The 22,544-nt window shown below is 37.9% G+C and overlaps 1 protein-coding gene across 1 annotated transcript in view; it reads left to right on the top strand.

Moving 5' to 3' along the window:
* The window catches only part of LOC139475356 (inositol 1,4,5-triphosphate receptor associated 2-like), a 165,820-nt gene that overhangs the window by 29,210 nt on the left and 114,066 nt on the right, over window positions 1-22,544 (top strand). Inside the window, exons 15-16 of the mRNA XM_071258582.1 lie at window positions 16,561-16,601; window positions 18,561-18,643. Of these exons, the coding sequence (XP_071114683.1) occupies window positions 16,561-16,601; window positions 18,561-18,643 (124 nt within the window). The remainder of the gene's footprint in view (window positions 1-16,560; window positions 16,602-18,560; window positions 18,644-22,544) is intronic.

The following is a 22,544-nucleotide window of genomic DNA, read 5'->3' as shown; positions in this document are numbered from 1 at the left end:
CAAGAAGCAGGCGATGTCACCTGTTTTCATTTTTTGTCCATTTACCGTTTTACAAATAATTTGTTCACCATAATTTTTAATATTGTCATACTGTATGTATACTAAAAACTGTCAATACTTCCATCTCAGGAAAAATCCTTTAATTCTCAATACATTAGCTTCTTTCGGTACCCAATGTCTGCTGGGTCGTTACATTGCAAGACCTGGAATATGTCATCGTTCACCATCATGTCAGCCGCTCTTGTGTCTGGTCAAGACTTGAATACTCGCTGGCTGATTCAGCTGTAATATGGAGACTGGCATAAAACCATTCAGACTCATCTGCCAGTATCTTCATGTATAAAACGGCAGCAGAAATGTTTAACTGAAAGTACCTTACAATTTGATTCCAAGTTTTAACAAGAAAAAAAGTTGTTGACATCATGATAAATGAAACTTTATTTGCAATTTGCAGTTTCTTATCATGTATGAAATTGCTTTGAAAACATCTCAGAAAGGACATGATGTTTGCTGCATAGACTTCGAATTTTTATTTTGTTTCATGTTTTTTTTACAAAATGATTTACATTTGTGATTCATGATATATCATGCACATAAGATACATGAACCATCTTTCCCATACTGTCATGTTGGAATAGAAATTCAATAAACTGTACAAAAGTGGTACTTTTTAAACCGTATATGTTTACCATCACAGCTGTCAAGCAATCAACTGTTGTTTACAGCATGTATTTTCAGGATCCTTTTAGAGCAAAGAAACTTGATTATTGAGATTTTGCTCAATATCATTACAGTTAGGGAAATGTTCCAGGGCAGGGGAACACCAGTAATGTTCCTGCCAACAGTATTATTCCCTCCTTATTTGACGGCAACACACATTAGGGGAGGAAGGTAAACTGCTGCAATCTATATGCTGGTCAAACCATGGGCACATTTATATATGTCTGCTACCACACCATTAATGTGATAGGTTCCATCTTAACTGAAATGTGGTCTCTTTTATGGTCAGTGTGGCACAGCTTTTAATGATGATTTAACGTCTGTTTGACCATTCTGTTGTTGCTGTATTCTTTGTGGTAATGAAACCCCAGGCTCCATGATTATTTCATCATGGGGAGCTATCAGGGGGACATTATCTATTGCAATTGTAAAAAGTAGGATTGCTATAGCATTGTGCTTGTGTGATAAATGCTTTCCAGCCATGCCAATTTCACAGCATTATTTTGCATAGCCTGTTTACTGTATTCTCAGGGAGTTAGGTAGCTATGAATATTTTCTGATATGAATTCAGATCACATTTATTAAATTCTGATATAAAATTAAGGTTAAGGAATTTACAAGAGTTTATGTCAGATTTGTTTTATGTATTTGCTCAGGTGAGGTCAGCTAGGTCAATCAGATATCAATGCCGGCTGGCCGTTGTCTGTGTCCCTTGTATTAAAACTGATACAGAACTAATGCATATTTTTTACTGATAACTGCAACAGTGCTGATTTAATTAAAATACTATTTAATTGTAGAATAGGTCTTCAGCAACCCATGCTTGCCGTAAAAGGCGACTATGCTTGTCGTAAGAGGCGACTAACAGGATCGGGTTGATGCATGTCATCGATCCCAATTGCGTTGATCGATGCTTATGATGTTAATCACTGGATTGTCTGGTCCAGACTCGATAATTTTACAGACTGCCGTCATATAGCTGGAATATTGCTGAGTGCGGCGTTAAACAACAAACAAACTTCTCAGACAATTATGCATGTATCTTAGTGAAATTTTGTTCCACAGCAAGTATTTGGCATATACATTAATTTACCCGTTTGCGTACTCTGATATTTTACCTTATTTCATAATCTCCCTCTGCTGCCAATTTGAGATGAAAATGATGTCAGTTAACTTGTTTGGATCTTTATTATATTGAGATAACCAAAAGAACTGTATACTTTCATACAAATTTATTCTATCCATTGTAAAAAATTCACTATTTTAATGGCCAATTATAATGTATTAATGGTTGAGTAAATTTTTGCCCCTAAAGTTTATTTCTAAAAGCATGTGTTTACATATTTATCAGGTTTAAAACTGTTGGAACATCAGGAATATATTGTCAAGTAAAATGTTACACTTCTGAGTGAGTACAAGACATTATTGACGTAGGCGTGTGTGATAACAGACTGTTTAATTACCTTTCTGTTTCATATTAAAGAATCCTGAACATGATTTTGTGACTGCCAAATTCATCAGCAGGATACAAAAATGGACATTTGTATCAAAATTAAAAATTGAGGGAATCTTGAGCGTCATGTCATACTGTATGTAACATCAGTATCTTCTTCTGTTAGTAGAGCAGTAAACATTCACTTATTTCTTGTTACTACACAGTTAAGAGACATTTTTGTTATAAGAGATTGAGCAGGTTAATAAAAATTCACATAAATAAAACAGTATTATGATTTCTTGTGCTGAATGGCATTGTTGGCGTATTGTAATGTTTAGTGATGTCAGTCGATCACTGTGGATTCCATGTTTACGTGGACACTGTGTGCGTCTTCATACATTTCAATCTATAATGATGAAACTTCTTGACATCTGATTATTAGGTATGCATTATAAAGATATTATCTATGTGATAACTGTGTGTATCTGACAGATGTTATTAAGTTCATGTCTGAATTCATGTATAATCTCCCCAATGGTAAGAATAGTTCCCCAGCACTCTGTTGCTTGTCATAAAGGGTGAGGGGCGGTGGAGTAGCCAAGTGGTTAAAGCATTCGCTCATCACACTGAAGACCTGGGTTCGATTCCTCCAAGGGTACAAATTGTGAAGCCCTGATATCGCTGGAATATTGCTAAAAGCAGCGTAAAACCAGACATTCATTCATAAAGGGTAACTACATTAGATCAGGTTGTCAGACTTGGTGACTTGGTTGATAATGTGTCATTGTACCCCGGAAGTGGGAACTTTGCTCACAATATCAACTACTGGTTTGTCTGACCAAGATTTTATGTTCCACAGGCCACTGTGATATGGCAGGTACTGTGTTTCTGATGGCTTCATTTGCAGGACTTTCACTTATTGTCACCTAAAATATGTTTCAAAATTTGGTAATGATTTTTTAAAAATCATGAAGATGTCTGTATGCTAACTGACTCCATCAAACTCCTGGGGCCTGTTGTTAACTGCTGAGTAAAACAACAAACTCAACATATATTATTATGACACTCATTACATAAATATGACATCTACATTGACACTTTTGCAACAATCACTACAAATGATATGAAGATCACCAATTTTGCTTTTCACATGAAATTTAACATTACAGAAGAGTAGAAATACTGATGTCATCCCGTAGTTGCTATTTCCGATTTTGACTTGACGCTAATATGTTCATCATTCAAAGCATAAGCCATCAGATTGTGGGTACACATTGATAAAGAATAAATAAGCTACATTAAAAAATGTATTTGTATGTACATGTATTTTAATTTTGACATCTTGTTATACTTAATATGGAGTGTTGGTCTCCAAAAGATGTTTCCACCATCCAGTAGGTAACACAGTGCAGCTTGCACTCTGCGGCTGTAAACATGTTGACGCCACAGAATGGCGTGGTGCCATTATTCAAATGGAAGTTACTAGGCTTGCCTAAAATGGCCAAGAAGCCATTAACTCATTACTTGAGTATGCAGGAGCAGTTTAGTGGATTATCTCTCCTCGTCACTCTGACCAGAAGACTCTTGAGACAAACCTTGTATTCATCAACGCAGCTAATTAATTTTCCATAGCTGATATTTGCATAGATATTTTTAACTAGACGAAGGAAAATTTACTGCATGCACAGGGAGGCCTTTTGGGATGTAATTTGTACTTTTTTCTCTATTTGGAAATGTATTACCTAAACATGAATTAAAACCTCATTGAAGGACTATTTAGTGACTTGCATTTCCTCAGAGATATATATTTTTAAAGTGTATCAGTCCCCACTTGTCTACAGATTTTAGTGTCCATTTATATCCCTCTAATGGGGCAGGATACATTCAACATTTCAACATGCATGGTACCATCGTTATTTGATAGTGATTCATGCATATATACCGTATTCGACATAATAAGTGCCCAACTTTAATAAGTGCCCATGGCGATATTTCCTAATATATTGGCAAGTGAACAATCCCAATAAGCTCCCCTTCCGATTGATCAATGTACACAAAACCTTTTTATTTGTGTATAATACACTTTTGTGTTTTATACGCACCCTTAATTATGGGCAATTAAATTCTGGAAATATATATCAAGATAAACATTTGTCATGGTTAATTGTCAATGAGAAAATATCTCAGAATGTGAAAAACTATTTCCAATTGCGTAGTTTTCATTTGTTTACATCACGTGAAGCCACGCAGAGATGTGACGATATGATAACTTTGATGCATAAATATATATTGTCGTGCACCTCACAGTCGCAGTTTTAGGAGCAAATAATTATGCATACATTTTCTTCAGAAATTGGTATGGAAAATGTTAAATTAATTTCAGGTAGGTTGTTGTAGTATTTTCATTCACAAGCTGGATATATCTGGTGACTTGTCATGACCAGCGCTATAGCCAACGTAACAACAAACACGTTTTGACAAAATATGTTCAAGTTAATTTCAAATGATTATGGAAAAGGTTTTTGTTGCTGTTATTTTATTTGTTTCAAGTTACTAGACTGAAATAAAGTTTACTAGACACAGGCTTCAGACTAGTTGCTCATGTCACAGACTGATCATGACAATTGTTTCTATCTCTAAAATGCAATTTTCAAATTTAATCAAAAAACCTATAATATGAATAGAATATACCTTTATCAGCAGAATATAAATGTAAGATGTTTAAAAACATGTCCTCTTTTTCTCATTACTAAGTCTACTGTCTTGTAAGTGACAGTGTATATTTCTAATGGATGAAATCACCCCCATATCCTATTACTTAAATCTTCTGGAAATATAACATGAACTAGCAGCCCTATGTAATGCAGCTATTCCTGGTGCTCTCTCTCTGATTGGATAATACCCCTCTCAACCTTCTGGTTTCATCCATGTTTCATGAATAAATGCTTGCTCTGGAAGACAGCATGAAATCTATACTAGCAACCTGCCTTCAATCTATCATGTCACAAAGTCAGACTCATCTTCTTACTTGATCTCCGTCTTGTGATCAATATTATTTTTATGTGAAACTGCATCTATTCTTTTTGAAAATGGTATATTTATCAAATTTGGAAGTTATTTTCTGCAAGTATTTGTGTGTCTGTGTAGTTTACATTATCATTACTTCATTTAATTTGGTTGAATTATTCATTTTTTCGTTTCACAGTGTTATGATACTCCTTAAGGATAACCACATTGGTCTAGGGAAACAACCAACCAAGGGACCAACTATTTAATATTCGAGGTGTCAGGATCAGGGAGCCTGGATTCTTGTTTAAAACAGAATAATTTTTTTCAGTCAGTGTTTCATATGATTCATTTCACTTCTCTTAAAGGAGGTTCCAAATAATTTTTTACCACAACGCATTATTTTTCAGAATATGTCCAGATTTACAAACAGTAAAACCTGAGGACAAATTAGTATTTTCCAGCATTTTCAGGAACAAATCCTAAGAAAGAAAAATCCCAGGCCTACCCAGAATATCAAATGATCGGCCCCTATGTGCAAATGGTAGTGTGTCCTACGTATATAATTGACATATGGAATTTTTTTGTGAGTCTTATTCCTACTTGATGTTGACATTTTGTGTGTTGTTTCTAGTAATCTTATTTCCCATGTAATTGTTTTGCGTAATTAGCTTGACCATAATCTTGTCTGGGTTTAGACATTAACTGAAGCATATGTAATGCAGTACACTTGGATGAACAAGGAGGGATGTAGAGTTGTGGGCTGGAATGAGAATCTCACATGTACCGTAAGCCAGATACTAAAACCATTTTGTAACAGCTTTGGAACAAAAGGTTTCCGGTACATGATAATTTGGTTATTTTCCTTTGGCCAATCAATACATGATTGTGTATAGCAGACATAACTGTGACTTGTGTAGATGAAAGGTAGGAGATAGAAAACCCAGGCCACACTATATTTCTGTCCAAGAAGGTCAGTCTAAGACAGTGGAAGTGTTTGTGTCATTACTGATAAATACATAACCAAAAAACAATCGACTGAAATCATCATCAGATTAGATGTAGCCACTTTAAATACCCCATTGATGGTAATTGACATGTCATGTTCTTCCGGTTGATGATAGGCTGAAACAGATCATCACATGTAATATCAGCAAGTCTTGTTCCTGATCAGTCCTTGAGGCAGGACAGGTATTCTCAAAGATTTGCTGGTCACATATGTATATTTGTTACAGTCAATGTGTAAAGTGGCTGAAATTTTCACTTAGGCAATTTATAAAACACCAAAATATTGTATTCGTTTAACAATTATGTTTCTGTCAGATTGACTAAAAGCTATTAAGATGTTTGGAATTTGTTATCATAATATAATAAATGGAAAAATAATTATGAAATTCAAATATTTTGTCATTTTGTTAATTGCCTAAGTGAAAATTTTAGTCATTTTACACGTTGACTTTAACATATAGGCAATCATTACAATCTATTCTTAGTATCCCATCCATGATATTATCAAAATGACAAGGAGATATTTGTAATATTTGAAATTGTTTTCAATTTGTATCATAAGGACTGTCCAGTGACCAAAAGAGTTCCTTTCCACCCCTATTGAGCTTATCCAGTTTAAGAAGATATAGGTTACAAACACTTCAGTGGTTCGTATGTTCCTAATGAATATGATATTGGCAACAAATATTATGTAGTATCTGTGAAATGTAGTGCTGAAGAATGTCAGCCTGTGAACAGGTCTGTCTGTATCCCATGTTGAGCTACTTGATACTCACAAGATTACTGTACCTTACACAAGGCAGAGTCTGAACTGTCACATGACAAGAGCAGGAAGCAGTCACTTGTCACACCTCATATAACATCTTCACTCACCTTCTCACAATATCCTGGGACAATGTGGAATGGCATAACCCTGTAGGATGGTGTATCACTGATGTCACCATGCACATTGACAGGGTGCGAGGTGCTTGTAACCATTTCCTGCATTGGGACACGTTGAAGTTGTCAGTTAAATATATACTGACATTTATCATGGAGTGATGGACAGACTATTCTTATGTTATGTTGAATTTTATGACCATCATGACTATGCTTCTAAATGCACCCAATTTAGGTGTTGTCATTAATTTCTTATTGCTAAACCATGGTGAAAATCATTAACACTGACAGAGTTTACACATTTGGAATACATGATAGATCTTTGTAAACGTAATTCAAAGTTTAAAATCTGGATGTGAAGAAAGGACAATATCACAATACTCACTTTATGAGTAAATTTTCCCCAAGACAACGGAAGTGTATTTGTGAGGTTTATGTGTTTGTAATGTGTTTCTGTATGCCATGAACATTGAACAGAAATATATCTCAACCTTCAGCACAAAACCAAGCACTATTTTTGACAGTTTTCAATATGTGAAACAGCAAGACCAAGAGGACCGACCGGCTTACTAACACTGCACACATGATATTCACATAACTTTTTGAAAAACAAAAAGGTTTCTTTCTGGGTGGGTTTCCAGCCTACTGACTATGATTATTATTTACAGGCTGCCATGAAGGAATTTATCTGCCCCAAGTCTGCAGTAAATTTCAGCAAGCAGTCCCAAATTTGAATAAAAAAGTATTAATGTTTTGTGTTTGCAGAGATGACTTATATGTCACTGCTAAAAGGACCAGTAAAGGATATAATGCTTAGATTTACGTTATTACATTGAAAGCAATGCCAAAATACTTCTGAGCTTTAATTTTTTAGAAATTCCAATTTGGAACAATCTAATGATTTCTTCCCTATTTGCCTCCCAAGGGCACTTATTTTGGAACCCTAGATAAATCCTGCATAATGTAGTTTTATTGTTGACCATGGCATTAAACAACATTTTGGTGTTCGTATCCTACGGAGCTCCAGACCAATTTCAATGTCACACAATGTAAAAAGATTTATTACTAGTAATTATGTACACTAAATGATTACTAGCTACCGCATCGTTCCCTAGTCAAACTTTTGTAATTAATTTGGAAGGTTTACAGTAGGAGACTTCAGTGTGTGATTTCATAACTAAAGGAGAATTCATTACATTGTGTTGTAATGTTGTGATATGTACAATTATCTAGAAAAACACTAGATAGTATGTCAGTTGGTCAGACAAAATCATCAGGCATTACTACACGATTTACAGATGCTCAGTTTTACCTTACATATACCAGTATCCAAACTTATTTGTATATATCATGTGTGGATTATTGGTCCCCATTACCCTCTATGCTTGGTATCAAAGCAGACTACAATGGGGATCATGAGGTCATGTGACCTGGCTGGATGCATGTCATCGTACCCTGATGACATGGATCATTGCTCATGTTTCAGACACAGGTTTGCCTTGTCCAGAGTTGATTATTTGCAGGTCACTGTGAAGCTAAGGCATGCATATTGCTGACTGAGGCATAAACAACTGTCACTCTGTCACATAATGTGTTGATCGCTTCAAAATGGTAGGTTTGTGTCAAGATAGTCTTACCACCTTTGCAAAATATTAACTATGAGACTGGTACAGGCTTGCATCAGTGGACACCCTGACCAGGATATACAATGACCATCTAGATGGTCCCAGTCATGCTGCCTTCTCACAACTGTCAGAATCTGATCCAATAAGTCAGGACAGGCTCTGTCTTATCTCTTGACTGAGAGACGGATCAATTTGAGCTTCATTTTCTCTTCACAGTGTAGTCACGAATGAAATTAACTTCTTCGCCCATGGCATTTTTTATGACAATTCTCATCAGGTTTCAAATTCTTGCATCCATTGAGCTGATAAGATGAAGCAAATTTGCTTGAAAAATGAATTCCGGCACCCTAAGGCCTGACTTGCACCCAGAAATGTTCACATGCATTCATGTTTTTTGCATGTATATAAACATGTGCAAAAACTGTTATTTGGTCATGACAAACAAGCAGTATTACATGTCAAAAAGGGTTTCCAATGCTAAGGTATTTTGGAAAGTTCCCATGTCTCTCAAATCAATACTGTTTACATCTAGCAGCATAACAATTTACATCCATGCAACAACAGGACAGTGAAATTATGTCACAAATTATGTCATAGGTGGTGATGTGACATGTTTGTTAACTTTGTGGTGGTGAATTCAAGGCCCAGGATTCAGCTGTAGATTAATCCACTCACATATTTCTCATCACTTGCATTTTTGAATATCATCAATCATAACCTTTTGACAGATAATTTCCTATTGTTGGTATTAAAGTTGGTGCAAGAAGAAAACAGCGCATTGGCCTTTTGAAGTTAACCTGTAGAATACTAATATCAATGAATCTAAACCCACCAGTATGTAAGGATAAAGAAACCTGAATCCCATTAACGTTCATGCTTAATTTCAAACATTGATAATGTGAGGTGAGTAATATCATTTCATTGAAAATAAGAATGTCCTTTTTGAGGAAAATAATGATGTTGAGGGCACAAGTGTCTCAGTGGACTAAGATGTCAGGAGTCTCTGTGTAGAGTGGTCTCCCTAAGCCATGACAAGATCCACTGATCATAGTTTTAACATCCTAGGTTTGTTATGATTATGACCCATGTCTGTGAATACCAGGGGCGGTTGGGAAATCTAGTGGTTAAAACAGCTTGTCACACTGAAGACCCGGGTTCGATTCTCCACATGGGTACATTGTGTAAAGCCCATTTCTTGTGTACCTTGTCGTGATATTGCAAGACTATAGCTAAAAGCAGTGTGAAACAATACTCACTCACTCACTGTGATACCTCTACTTGTGAGTTACACCATTGTTATAAATTACTGTAATCTACATCCCCTTGGCTTCTCCTCGCCCATTATACTGACCCCTATGGGAACCCCGTTCGACTAGGTTCCAGGCTCTCCATTACTGGCCTAAGAGATGATGGATTAGATGATCTTACTCTGCCCTCATGGTGTGAAAGGTTGCTCTTGTTTTCAACAATATGGTTGGTCTTGTCCAGACTCCATTATTTTACAGACCCCCATGCTAGAGCTGGAATATTACAAATTCATTGAATGCCATCAGGGTGCAATAACCTGTAATCAGACAAGTCAAAGAGCTTCATATTACCAACAATGGGACCCATGAAGATCTGGGTAGTGAATAGGTCTTCAGCAACCCATGCTTGCCGAAAGAGCTACTATGCATGTCGTAAGAGGCGACTGTTGGGATAGTTTGTTGTTGCATGTCATTATATCGCCATTGCGTAGATCAATGCTCATGATGTCAATCACTGGATTGTCTGGTCCAGACTCTATAACTCTACATGCGCTATTACCAGCAATGGGTACTGGAGAAATATTCTACCCAAGATCCCATGGTATCATGGAAGCAGAAGACACAGGTTGCATCACCTCATATCTACAATATGTGAACACTATCCTTAGTGTTCTTGCTATGCTATGGATGCTGAAACATTGTAGAACTCAATAGCCAACTTCAGTACATGTTATGCATGAAATTCAAGTGTTAAAAATTGAAGATTCAGGGGTCCATAGATTCAGATGCTGTGGCTGCACATCTGAAGAACCCCAGTACCCTCTTGATTTCAACATTGATATATATATATATTACTGTATTTGACAGAAACAGAAGTCATTAGTCTTTAATAGGTAGTCTTTTAAAATCATCCACCCTTATCAAAGAAATTCTACCATGAGTGCTTAGTGTATCAAATTGCTGTGCACCCTATGTCGAAATCACTTTCAATTGCAAAACTGAGAAATGTTTGGGGTTTTTTTCTCTTAAAATCAGTGAGACAAGTCGGTAATGGATTTAGTCTGATATTGGAATGACCTCATTATATTATTCTCTTACGCTATTTTTTTTACCTCTACCACAAACTGGAAAACACTTGTCTCTGTATCTTTGAAAGTCAAGAATTCATTGTGCATTGAAGCCATCTGCCATGGAGAATCAAGTTTCTAATTGATAGCCACGGATGTATGTATGTTAACCTCAATCCATCATAATCTTTAGACACTGACATTTCCAGGCAAGGTTCCCAAATTATTCCTCGTTAAGTGCTTATTAATACATCTTGGGAATTATCTTGTGTATTACCAAATCCTTCTTGAATTTCCCTGTCATTGTTTAAGGATAGAAAGTGAACATTAAATCTACTCCTGAAATTCACAGACCAGCATTGATTCACTATTTGTATGCTTCACAGTGTGCAAAGATTTAAATCTTGTCTTTAGGGTTGTCTTCTACAAATTTCCATGCATAATGAAGCTTTCCGAACTGCTCAGTTTGGTTTTGTCTGAAACAAGCTGGAGGTTTGAGTTGAAGTGACTGCAGAAGCCAGGTCTTGATACTATTGATCAGTATAAGGTGGTCTAGGGGAGGCTGCAGCTTGTCAGGGAGGGCTTCAAGTGATGGTATTTCATGCAGCTTATCCTCTACCTCTTCACAGTTATGAATACAGGAGAGAAATTGCACAATGTAAGAATGAATCCAGCTTATGCCTTTGTCCTGAAAGTGTGACAGGGTTTGGAGCATGCAAAACAGTGACTGACAGTAGTATTGGTACGTACTGAAACAACCTGGGTACTGTTGATTGGTGTTACTGGATGAAGCTGTTACACCAAGGTTAGCTCTGTGGGTCACCAGTACCAAATGCTTTTGTGAGTGAGGGAATGATGGTTGATGCCCAAATCAGCAATATTCCAGCTATATCACAGCAACCTGTCAATAATCAAGTCTGGACCAGACAAGCATGTGACTGAAAATATGGGAAATGATCCATGCCATCTGACTATAATGATAAGAAGCAGCTAGGTCATAGAGCCTGACTACCCGATCACCATATCTGTCTACTCTTAGGACAACCTCGAGGCCTTGAGGACCTACTGTATCTCAGAATATCAACGGATGCACATAAATGAAGTCACCATGACAACCTAGTGTGTCATTTAATATTTGCTGGCTGCTGGGACAAGTGATAACTGCGGCAGAAACCAACATTCACATCCTCACACTTGAGGTTGGCTTATTAACTATCTAAACCTAGATCATGCATAGACAATAGAATGGAATAAGTCTGATTATGGTTATGATAATAGGAATATAATGATTTTGTCCACTGCATAACATGACTTGACATTGCTGCTAGGTCTTACATTCTTTAATGGTTCAGAATGTTCAAGATTTCAGTGCATTTGATCGGATAAATGTGTTTACTTAATTTGCCAACAAAAGTGTCCTATCTTCAGCATCTTTGAGAACCAAGACATATTATATATTTATGTATCAGTAGCAACTTGATGTATCATACTATCATTGTCACTTATTTGTATAATAGATTCCTATAATGTTGCTTCAAATGAAAAGGGAATATATAATTAATCATCAAACTACCTATCTATCTATAATTCTGAAATGTCAGATACAGTATTGTCAGAACAATGTTGTCAACGATGGTTTTTCTCTGTAGTAATGTGCTGACTTGCTAAATGTATTGTGAACATTTATTTGTGATAGTAAAGAGATTCTCATAAACTCTAGAACTTGAATCAAAGCATTGCAAAAGCTGTACATAAATAAGAAATATTTCAAGTATTTATTTGTTGCTGCTAGCTGTCCAATATGACTCACTGATATTTTATTCACATCATTAAGCTTTCTTTTTGTTTTATTCATACATTTTGTTCCATACATTTTTTTTATAATCCCTTACAGATTTTAGTATCCATTTTTCTCAAAATAACAAACAATATTTTCATTGATTTTTGTTCTTGTCAAGGGAATATTTTATCTCAAGATGCCTGTTGTATTAGGTTGTTAAAGTGTGGATTTTTACTGACTACAAAAGCTTCACATATTGATATTTCTTCATTGTGGAATTATGCACCATTTACTTCAGAGGAAAAGTTTTTTTTTACATTTTCAGTTTGCACCATGAAATAACACATGCTGATTCCTTTATTATCAAGAATGGTATCTCAGATTAGATTGCCAACAAAGAAAGAATATTGAGTAATATCTTGTATCTGATGAGGGATATGGACCTTCTATATTGGTGGCATGTAGCTGACATATGTATTTGCTGCTAGTGCTGTGTGACATTGGTGTATATTGAAACATCAATCAAACTGGATTCAGTGATGCAGCTTGAACGATTACGCATTGGCACTGAGCAAGAGGTGGTGTTTTATTGTTGGCTGTCAAAAGTTCTGCTCATGCATGTGGAGTGCTATATGATGTTAGTACGGTAATGCCAATACACTATTGAGACTCAAGCATAATTTTATCCCAGTTACCAGAGCACAGTTTTGTTCTCATGTCACTCGTTATGTCACAGACAGCGACTCAGTCTGGAGACCCTCCACAAGTTAGGTAGGCAGGAAGATGAGCTCCATCCTCGCTTCCATTCAAACAATTGGACAAACTCCTCTGCCTCTAGATGTATGGATTTTTTGCTCCGTTATCCAAAGGTTAAGGTGTATGTCTCAGTGACCCAGAGGAATTCTACATGGTGGTTTAGTACCTCGAAAATGTCTTGCCATGCTGACATGGAAATTGATTATGAGAACTGGAGTTAAAATATTCCTGTGGAGTGTTGATAGTTTCCTTGAACAAAGTGAGTTTTGTTGTAGACGAAGACGCCAAGTGACTGTTGGGTTTGGTTATGTGTCTTGTTAGTCTTGGGATGTCAGACAAAACAGTCAGTGTAGTGATAGACATAGTGTAGACATAGATTTGAAACATGACCCAGTAGTGAGATTAGGAGTTAATCTACAAGAAATCTGTGTGCACTTACACATTTCCCATTTGACTTGACCCAAGACAGGATCACAAGCTGATATCATCTAAATTGACGAACCTCTTCAGATTGAAACCTATGTGTCCTGAAATCAACCAGGGTCATATTCATCTCCGGATCAAGTTACATTATGTTGACTTTGCACTCCAAGAGAATGATATTAATTCAGTGTATCCTTCTACATTTGTTTATAAGCAACTAGTCTAGAGGGAATAGTTCTAACCATCAGTGTTGCTATACACTTAACAAGCATGACAAGAATGCTTTGGCAGGACATTTTAACAAATGTACTGTGGAATCAGCTATGAATTAAATGTGAATGCATGCAGACACATTGGTAAAAATAGATGTCTCATTCTGTAAAGACTTGCAGAGTAAAATGTGACCATAGTAAGGCTGCTAGAGTCTGAATTAGAGGTATTGAAATGGAAATTGCCCCTCCTCCTTACAGCGACTAGCGGCGATTGTTCCACCTCCGAAATGTCAGGTTTGTGACCTGCATGTGTGTATTTCCGTGTTCAGATGTCTGTGACACTACATGTGTTGCCTCCATTAGGATAATAGAGTTTTACCTGCAGACTCAACTGGATTTTTGGCTCGATTAGGGCTGCAAGACTGGGTGATTCTAGCAGGAATTGATTTGTTTACCGTCTGGGTCTGTACTCACCATTGAAATGTTGTCATTGACTAGTATGTGGATAGCTGTGTACACCCAGATGCATCGTTCACTCCAGGATTGCTGTATTACTTGACGGGATCATGTACCATTGGATTACTGGTGTAGTGTTCACGCTGACAAGATTTCTGTGTAAATGTGATTTTAACTGCTTAGGGTTGATGGCAAAGGTGCAGCTTTAGAATTCACCTCTAGGTCATTGTTGTGTGTTTAAAGAACCAGCAACAAAAAACTATTCCATTGCTGTGACTTGCTTATGACTTGTGTACTGTTAACATACATTATATGTTATTAGTTTTATTTTCAAAGAATTACTAAACTGATTTTTTTAAATTTCGTTTCACAGGAACACTACCCCGGTATTGATTTGCAATGAAGTACAGAAATCAGATATAGCATGTTATTTTCAATGATTTTGCTGTCAACTGTGCATTCTGTAAAGATCCAATTGCAAGGATGCTGTTTTGGATATTTGATGATGTCTTAATCATGGAAGACACTTCTCTAACATTGAATGTATGTTGTTCTGAAGTAACACACAAGAGTTTCATATAGTTAGTGTTGATCGAGGAAGGAGACTGTTTTCTGTGATTGTGTGTGTGCTGAACAACTACAAAGGGAAACTTCATGCAGTCAGTGTTGCTAGTGGACCAAGACATTGTGTTATCGTGTCATCATGGAGGATACCTAGGAATAGCGTAAATGACCAATGAAGACCCCTCTTGCTTTATCATGTTCTCACGTTTGTTTGGGAAGAGAAGCAAAAGCAGGTTTGTGCATGTCTTTCAGGAATGGTTCAAGAGAGCATAAGCATTTTATGTGGTTTCGTAGTTTAATCTGTCAAATTATGCAGTGGTCAAATTTATGGATTAAAGTCAAGAGCTCCTTGTCATCGGGTTATGTTAACAATTATATTTAGGGAATCCTTAGATTAAAATACTGCAGCACATATCTTCAAGGATCTGAGGACCCCTCTGAACTGCTTATTTTGAATCTGACAAAGATTATAATGTGTTAGTCACTTTAAAATGATGCTATGGGATACTTTAATCAATGTATTGGGTAGTGTCTTGGAATCTGAAACCAAGCAAGAATCTGTGGGGTGTTGGGGAATATACCTTGGTAGATAATGCTTGTCATGACATTGTACAAAGACACAATTCAGAGTCATTCCAGACTATAAGAAGTTTATTTTCATGTTTTTCATTCGGATAATGTGATCAGCTAAACAAGCTAAACTGATCTCAATTACAATATTACGGAGATTAACCGGGGTCTATCTGTTTAGTTCAAGGTACTCTCAGTAATATGTTTTTACGCTCATGGCTTGAACATGGGTGGTCCCAGGATTACGACATGAAGCACGCTTCACATGATGTCGTATCATTGCACATGCACAGAAGCCTTATGCCTATTTTAGATGGGGATTTCAATATTAGTTTGAAGAAAATCAACCACGACACCCTGAACATTGAGCTTATTTCTTACAGAATAGAAATATTGGTTAAATGTAACTTCTAATCAACAATTTCTCGAAATTAAAATTGTTTGCATTCATGCTCAATTTGTATGCATAAAGAAGGCAATATTTCACATGCGGTACTTAAACGCTCATATTTTGTGACATGGTGTTGATCATGACAGTAATTACATCAGTACTATATTGGGTTTATTTCATAATGTCCTTAACTGACTTTTAATGATGTATTATGAAAATAATACTGGACATTTTATGTGGCAAACACAAGAAATATTTATCAGGTTTCAGGATGTAAAGATCAGTTGTTCTGTATGCATGAGTGAAAATGTCTTTTTCAGTTATTTGTGATCATCGAAAGCAATGAAGGCAGAACTGCATTTTGGATCCCATCAGTTAAGAAACTACATGTCTTTATCTGAACACTATTTTTACATTTCAGGACCAATCTAGATCTAGCTGAGAAATGTCATAAATCTGAATGTAAGTACCTATTTTTCTTCCATCATTGTGTATGTATTACAGTGGTCCCTCACTACAACGCTACCTTGGGGGTCCAAATAATTGATGAGTGTTCAGCAGTTAAGCCGAGGTGGAGTATTAGGGGTAGATGAGGCTCAGCGGTTTAGCCGAGGTGGAGTATTAGGGGGTACATGCCCTGCCTTCCTAACACGATCTACGCTGCACGTTTCAGAGTTTGAAAAAAGATTAAGTTGAAAACACACAGTATCCCTTCAGAGAATTCAGGTGAACGAACAGTATAACAAACTTGGTCCATAAAAAAATGAAATAATTAAGATAAAATATCAGTTGACATGATTTACCATTTAAATTGTATTTCTTCTTCTGCACAGCATTGTTTTATATGCTGAGATTAAGATTACTGTGTGTTTTGTCTCATAAACTAAGCTGGAAACAGCAATCAGCTGTACACACGTTTTCTCCCAATCTTCCTGTGATTCGGTTATAAGTTACCCAATAATATAATTTAAAGAATTTTGAAGCAATGATCAGAAGAATAGTATCTTAAACTGTTATTTTTCTGAGGAGTAATATATTCAAATATCATGTTATTTAGTTGCAGCTTTACTATATATAGGCCCCGTTTAGGCCCACGCTCTCTGGATCGCGAAAACTTTGTTGACATTTAACAGTCAAACTACAACAAATATGACTTTTAACGAGTCAAAGTATGGCATTTATGATATATGTATCCATTCTCTGTCAACTTAAGTTTGTTTCAAGGTCGTCAATAGCGGTAATCTGACAGTGGTTGCTATATATAACAGTGAGTTGCGGGATCTACCGATCCCTTCAAACACAATTTCGCCAAATTTAATGTAAACAATATTGAATGAAAATTTTAATAAAATTAATAAAATATGTTACAAACATAAGTCTAGATGTACAACAAACATGTTTTTATAATCAGATAGTGTAACAATAGGATTAGATTGCGAACTTATGTTAAGATTTGTTGATTGGTATTTCTGGTGTTGAGTGCTTGCAGTAATCAGCTGGAGATGTTTTTTGCAATGGGAAAAAACATTGTTTCAGTGTAAAACTTGAGTTTATTAAAAGTGTACATAAATTTGGGGAGTCATGCGTTACCGCTCGCTATAACCAAGTTAACGCTATATTGAAGGGCGCAATAGCGAGGAAACACAGATTGCTACTGATGCATGCTAAAATACTCATGGCTTTGCCCACTCATTCACTTGTCAACACAAGTAAGACAAATTGGTAGCATGATACATTTTCTTTAACATTCTGAGTTATGGCTTTGATCAACATTTTATTGATTGATGTGATTCAACAAGGTTCCTCTTTTCTTTCATAAATATGGAATTAATCATTGAATTATATGTGGTTCAGTTGTGAGTCATCTTCTTTGCCCATCTTCTTGGGTTGGGTTGATCATGCCATGTCATTCGTGGAAGGGTTGGGTAGGCTTGTGGTAAGTGATTCACAGTAACGTGCATTTCAGTTCCTGAGCCCATTCTTCTTGTCCCCACCATTTTATTTATACAACACCAGTTTCAAGTGTCATACAATCACTCATGCTCATGAACTTGCGCTTAATTTCAATGTGCACTGACTACCATCATATGTATGTGCTTCATCACTGGAACCAAGTGGCACCTCAATCTATTGTTCAGTGTTGCATCTCTAAGCCATGCCACGATCAGCTGATCTTGTGTTCTCTAATTTGCCCTGATTATGTTTCTTGTTTTGTCAGCACCATATCCGCCTTCATGGGTTTCTCCAAAGTGGTATATATATATCTGACCTGCATCACTTTGGTCTTTCCTTCAACTTGAAACTGACATATCATTATGGTGCTGAATTACTGTTTCAACCAACTCAGTCAACAATCTAAGGTCTTGCTTTTCATAACATACGCCAAACTTCATAAACAAATAATTATGTTTTAATTTTCAGTAAGGGCTTCTGACTTACAAGATGACATATTGCAGTCCACTCTCAATTTTGAAAGAGAAAAGCATAGGAACAATGATCTTGAGGTGAGTCATGTTTACTCTCTGGTTTGGCCTTCAGTTTGTACCAAATGTCAGAATGAAGGATCATCTGACTGTGCCCTGCAGGAAGTGAGATGCTAGAAAGGGAGCCCTCCTGACATACTGCTTTCATCCTTGAATCAGTTCCATTTCCATTTCATGACCAGTGTCTACTAGTTACCTTGAATACAAAAGGATTGGCATTGGAACTCTTTGATATTGGACATTTTCCCACTGGTAAATCATAATGTTGGTGAGGAATAATTTGAGTGAAACAGCCTGTGGTAGCCATCTTAACTAATGATGCTGGCCATACCCTGAGCCAGTCCGGGTTTTGAATTGATTCCTATTCCAGCATAATGACTGATTGTTGGCCAAATGGCCAAAGATTCGTTTCCAAATTGGTAATAGTATAGAAAAATGGCCAATGAAAATTTTCTAACACCATATTTTAAAGAATTTACTGATGCCATTTGCCTCAAGCAAAATCACTGCCGGTGAACACAACCATCACAAAGATGAGTTCAGTCTGCAGTCTTAAATGATCATGTTAGGGTACAAATTACCTTTTACGAAACTTTTGACATAATGTACTTTGAGGGGTTTTGTTGTCACTATCTACCTGAATGGTTTTAACCTTGATAATTATTATGCATGGGACACATGTTGGGTTATTATGAGCGGGTACAATAACAGATTTACAAGAGATTTATGAAAAGGTATGGTGTGAATCATTTAATCAATAACAGTTTCATTGATCATGGATGGCTTGTGCCATTTCCAGTAAAATCTAGTATGATTCAACTTCGGTACATCGAGTTCTGTATCAGTATCATCTAGAATTTTGTGATGAGTTATTTCAATTTGATGCATGCTTGTGTTTTGTGGTAGTTTCACTGTTTTGGTCACGAAGTTGTAATAACTTGTGCCCAATTCATTTCACTTTTTAACTTAGCTGGGGGGTTTTCACAGAGAGACGAACTGTGAGAGGTCCAGCTGCTGAAGAACAGTTGTTCCAACCAGTTGAGGCAGCACCCTCACACAGACGGCACGTGATCCGGAAGTGATAACGTCACATAAGAGCACATTACTGGTTTGTCAGCCTGCACAGATGGACGTGTATTCTGTGCTCAAGGCTCTACCGATTTCCAGCATCCTTTGTTTATTTATTTAAACATTGTTTCCTCTTATATTATGTTGTGTTTATGGTTTGTGCCTTTTATGGTACTCCCATACGTATATTAAAACGTTTTCCGCTCATTTGTGGCTCTAGTCACAGTAATATTACAGGTGTATTGTTGTTCCATCCGTCATTTTGAATTCGCCACGTGGCCACGATTTCATATCTTGCATTCTGAATTCTTTCATTGGCATGGATAATCCATTATTCTGTTTACACGCCATCATGGGTTCGAATCCCGGTTCACCCCGATTATGTTTCTAGGTTTGTCAGCACCATACCCGTGCTCGTGGGTTTCACCGAAGTGGTAAATGTCTGATACCTGCATCACTTCGGGCTTTCCTCCCACATAAAAGCTGACATGCCCTGATATAACTGGCATACTGTTAAAAGCGGCGTTAAACCCAACTCACTCACTCACTCAATCACTCACTCACTCACTCACTCACTCACTCACTCACTCATTATTCACTGTTTTGTATGTGTTTTAAGCTTTGCTTTGCACTACTTTCATGCAATTGTTTTCACGTGTAAACTTTTCAGTTTTTCAGTTACAATATGCCTCCTGTTTCCCATTACATCAATATGACTTATGATATAACAGAATTTATACCTCATTGTACACTTTGCCACGGGAGCTCATCAGCCGGGATCCTCATCCTCTCTGCCTAGACTGTACGGAACCCTGTACATCATCGTTGCAGTGTTGCGATTGCAGTCCCTTGTCGCTGTCAGCCTTCTCCCTCTACCTACAAGTAGTCAGGAAGCGTCAAGACACCCCAGGATGTCTGAAGCCACAGAAGCACCTTCCCCCATCAAATTTGCGACCCTGCCCTTTGCTGTCACCCATACTGTCACCCAATCTCATCCCCACCACTAATAACGTGCTATCATGGGCTTACGTCTCTTCAGAAGAGACTTTTCTCCAGCACTCCTGGTGCCTCATGTCTCTTACACGGTGCTCACAGTGATCCTGGGCCATCGGCGCTTGCCTCACCAGCGCCACTACTGACTGCATCTACCACACACTCTCATCGGCCTAGATCGTCCTGGCGCAGCTCCATGTCTTTTCGATGTTGTCGTCGCTCCCGTAGCCGCTCTCCGTCGGGGGTGACTGTTTTTCAGATTCCTCGGAGGGATCCTTCCAACCGAAAAGACGTTTTGGTCTGAATCAAACTTGATGCCTGGATGGCTGATCTTTTCACCTCTGTTGTGCCGTCTCCATGCTCTGATGGGAATAGGGTCCCTCCGACGCCCTTACTTCCAGATCCTATGTTGACCGTTCTCACCTCACCTCTGGACAAGGATTTTGCGACACTCTCCTTAACCCTGTCGTTTAAAGCGACCCGCTTTAGGAGAGATGACTTCCCGGTTCACCCCTTTGATGTAGCTTATGGAGCTCACATGCTAGTTGACTACCTGCGTCGCATGACCGGTTCTTCAAAACCTCCGACCATCCGCTTGGCCGATACATGCCCAGTTTTGATCGAATCGGAAATTTGTTGCCTGGCCTTGTGGTGAGTTGGAGTGAAGTTCCACCTTTTTTCTTGTACACAGAAAGGGCGATAGATCTCTCGTTGAACTGGGTTCCCACGGCTTTTAGACATCGTCTGTACCAGAACTTGCAGATCTTCACTGTTCATGCTCATTTAGCCCTTTTGACAGCTCCGGGAACCCACCTCTGGGGATCATCATTAACTGGTCAGGACAAGGCGTCTCTAATATCATGGTGATTATTTTTGCTCCTACACTGGCCTGCCCTCTGATGACAAGATCCACTGTCTTCTACGTCGACAGCATCGGTGCTAGTGCTGCTCTACCCTGACCTAGAGCAAGCTTTCTTCAAAGAGACTCTTCCATGGCGCTCCCGGCGTTTCTTCACAGAGCTCAGAAACACCCCTTGTTTGTCTACCAGTTCACTGAGGGATTGTCTGTGTGTGGAGCTGGGCACCACATTTCCAGCTAAAATGCGTTTTTCTCAGCTACTGTGCAGGATGATGTAAATGTCACGTGTCAAGAACTCTCTGTCAACTTCTCCTACCAGAATTAGGTCAGCTGACCTAATGGGAGCAGTGCAGTATATTTTTACAGATTAGTTTGCATGCTTACTTGAACATAATGCTGCAACCACTCGACCAATGTGACTGAGTTACTAACTTCAGAGGACCTCCACTACCAGCCTGGCAGTCATGAGGCACCATGCTTCATCATGATGCGATCTTTCAGAACCATACTTGTTACATCAGTGGTTGAGGAGCAGGTTTATTTCGTCTACATGGGATTTGGTATTGGTTCACACACTTTTCCACGTATCGTCACGTCATGACAAGTTCAGACAAGTTCAGAGACCCCCCTGCTGTTGACCTTTCAATTTTGCAGTCTTGTACAAGTTGTAGACGGCCTCATCTACCTTCTGCTTCCTGCTTTTCAACAGCTGCTTCCATTTTGTCCTGGGATTGCTCACGCCATCCCATGTTATGACCAGCTGAGGTTGACTACTCTTGTGTCCGATCCAACAATTCCTGGTGCCTTCCTTTAGTTGGTGTGCAGTGGATGCATCGAAACAGGCGACTTAGACAGTCTCAGGGCTGTGGCTACACAGACAACATCACCATAGTTGGGTGTCTCCGGATACAGGGTACTCTCCACTCTACATCCCTGCTAAACCGGACCTTTTGCTTCCTCGACTTGGTGGACAGCCTGGTCAGCCTGGACCCACAATTTCTC

The sequence above is a fragment of the Haliotis cracherodii genome, unplaced genomic scaffold (assembly GCF_022045235.1).
Source record: "Haliotis cracherodii isolate W230 unplaced genomic scaffold, xgHalCrac1.p SCAF_3, whole genome shotgun sequence".
NCBI lineage: Eukaryota > Metazoa > Mollusca > Gastropoda > Lepetellida > Haliotidae > Haliotis > Haliotis cracherodii.
Note: the sequence above shows the minus strand (reverse complement) of the source record. Positions and strands in the feature narration are given on the sequence as shown.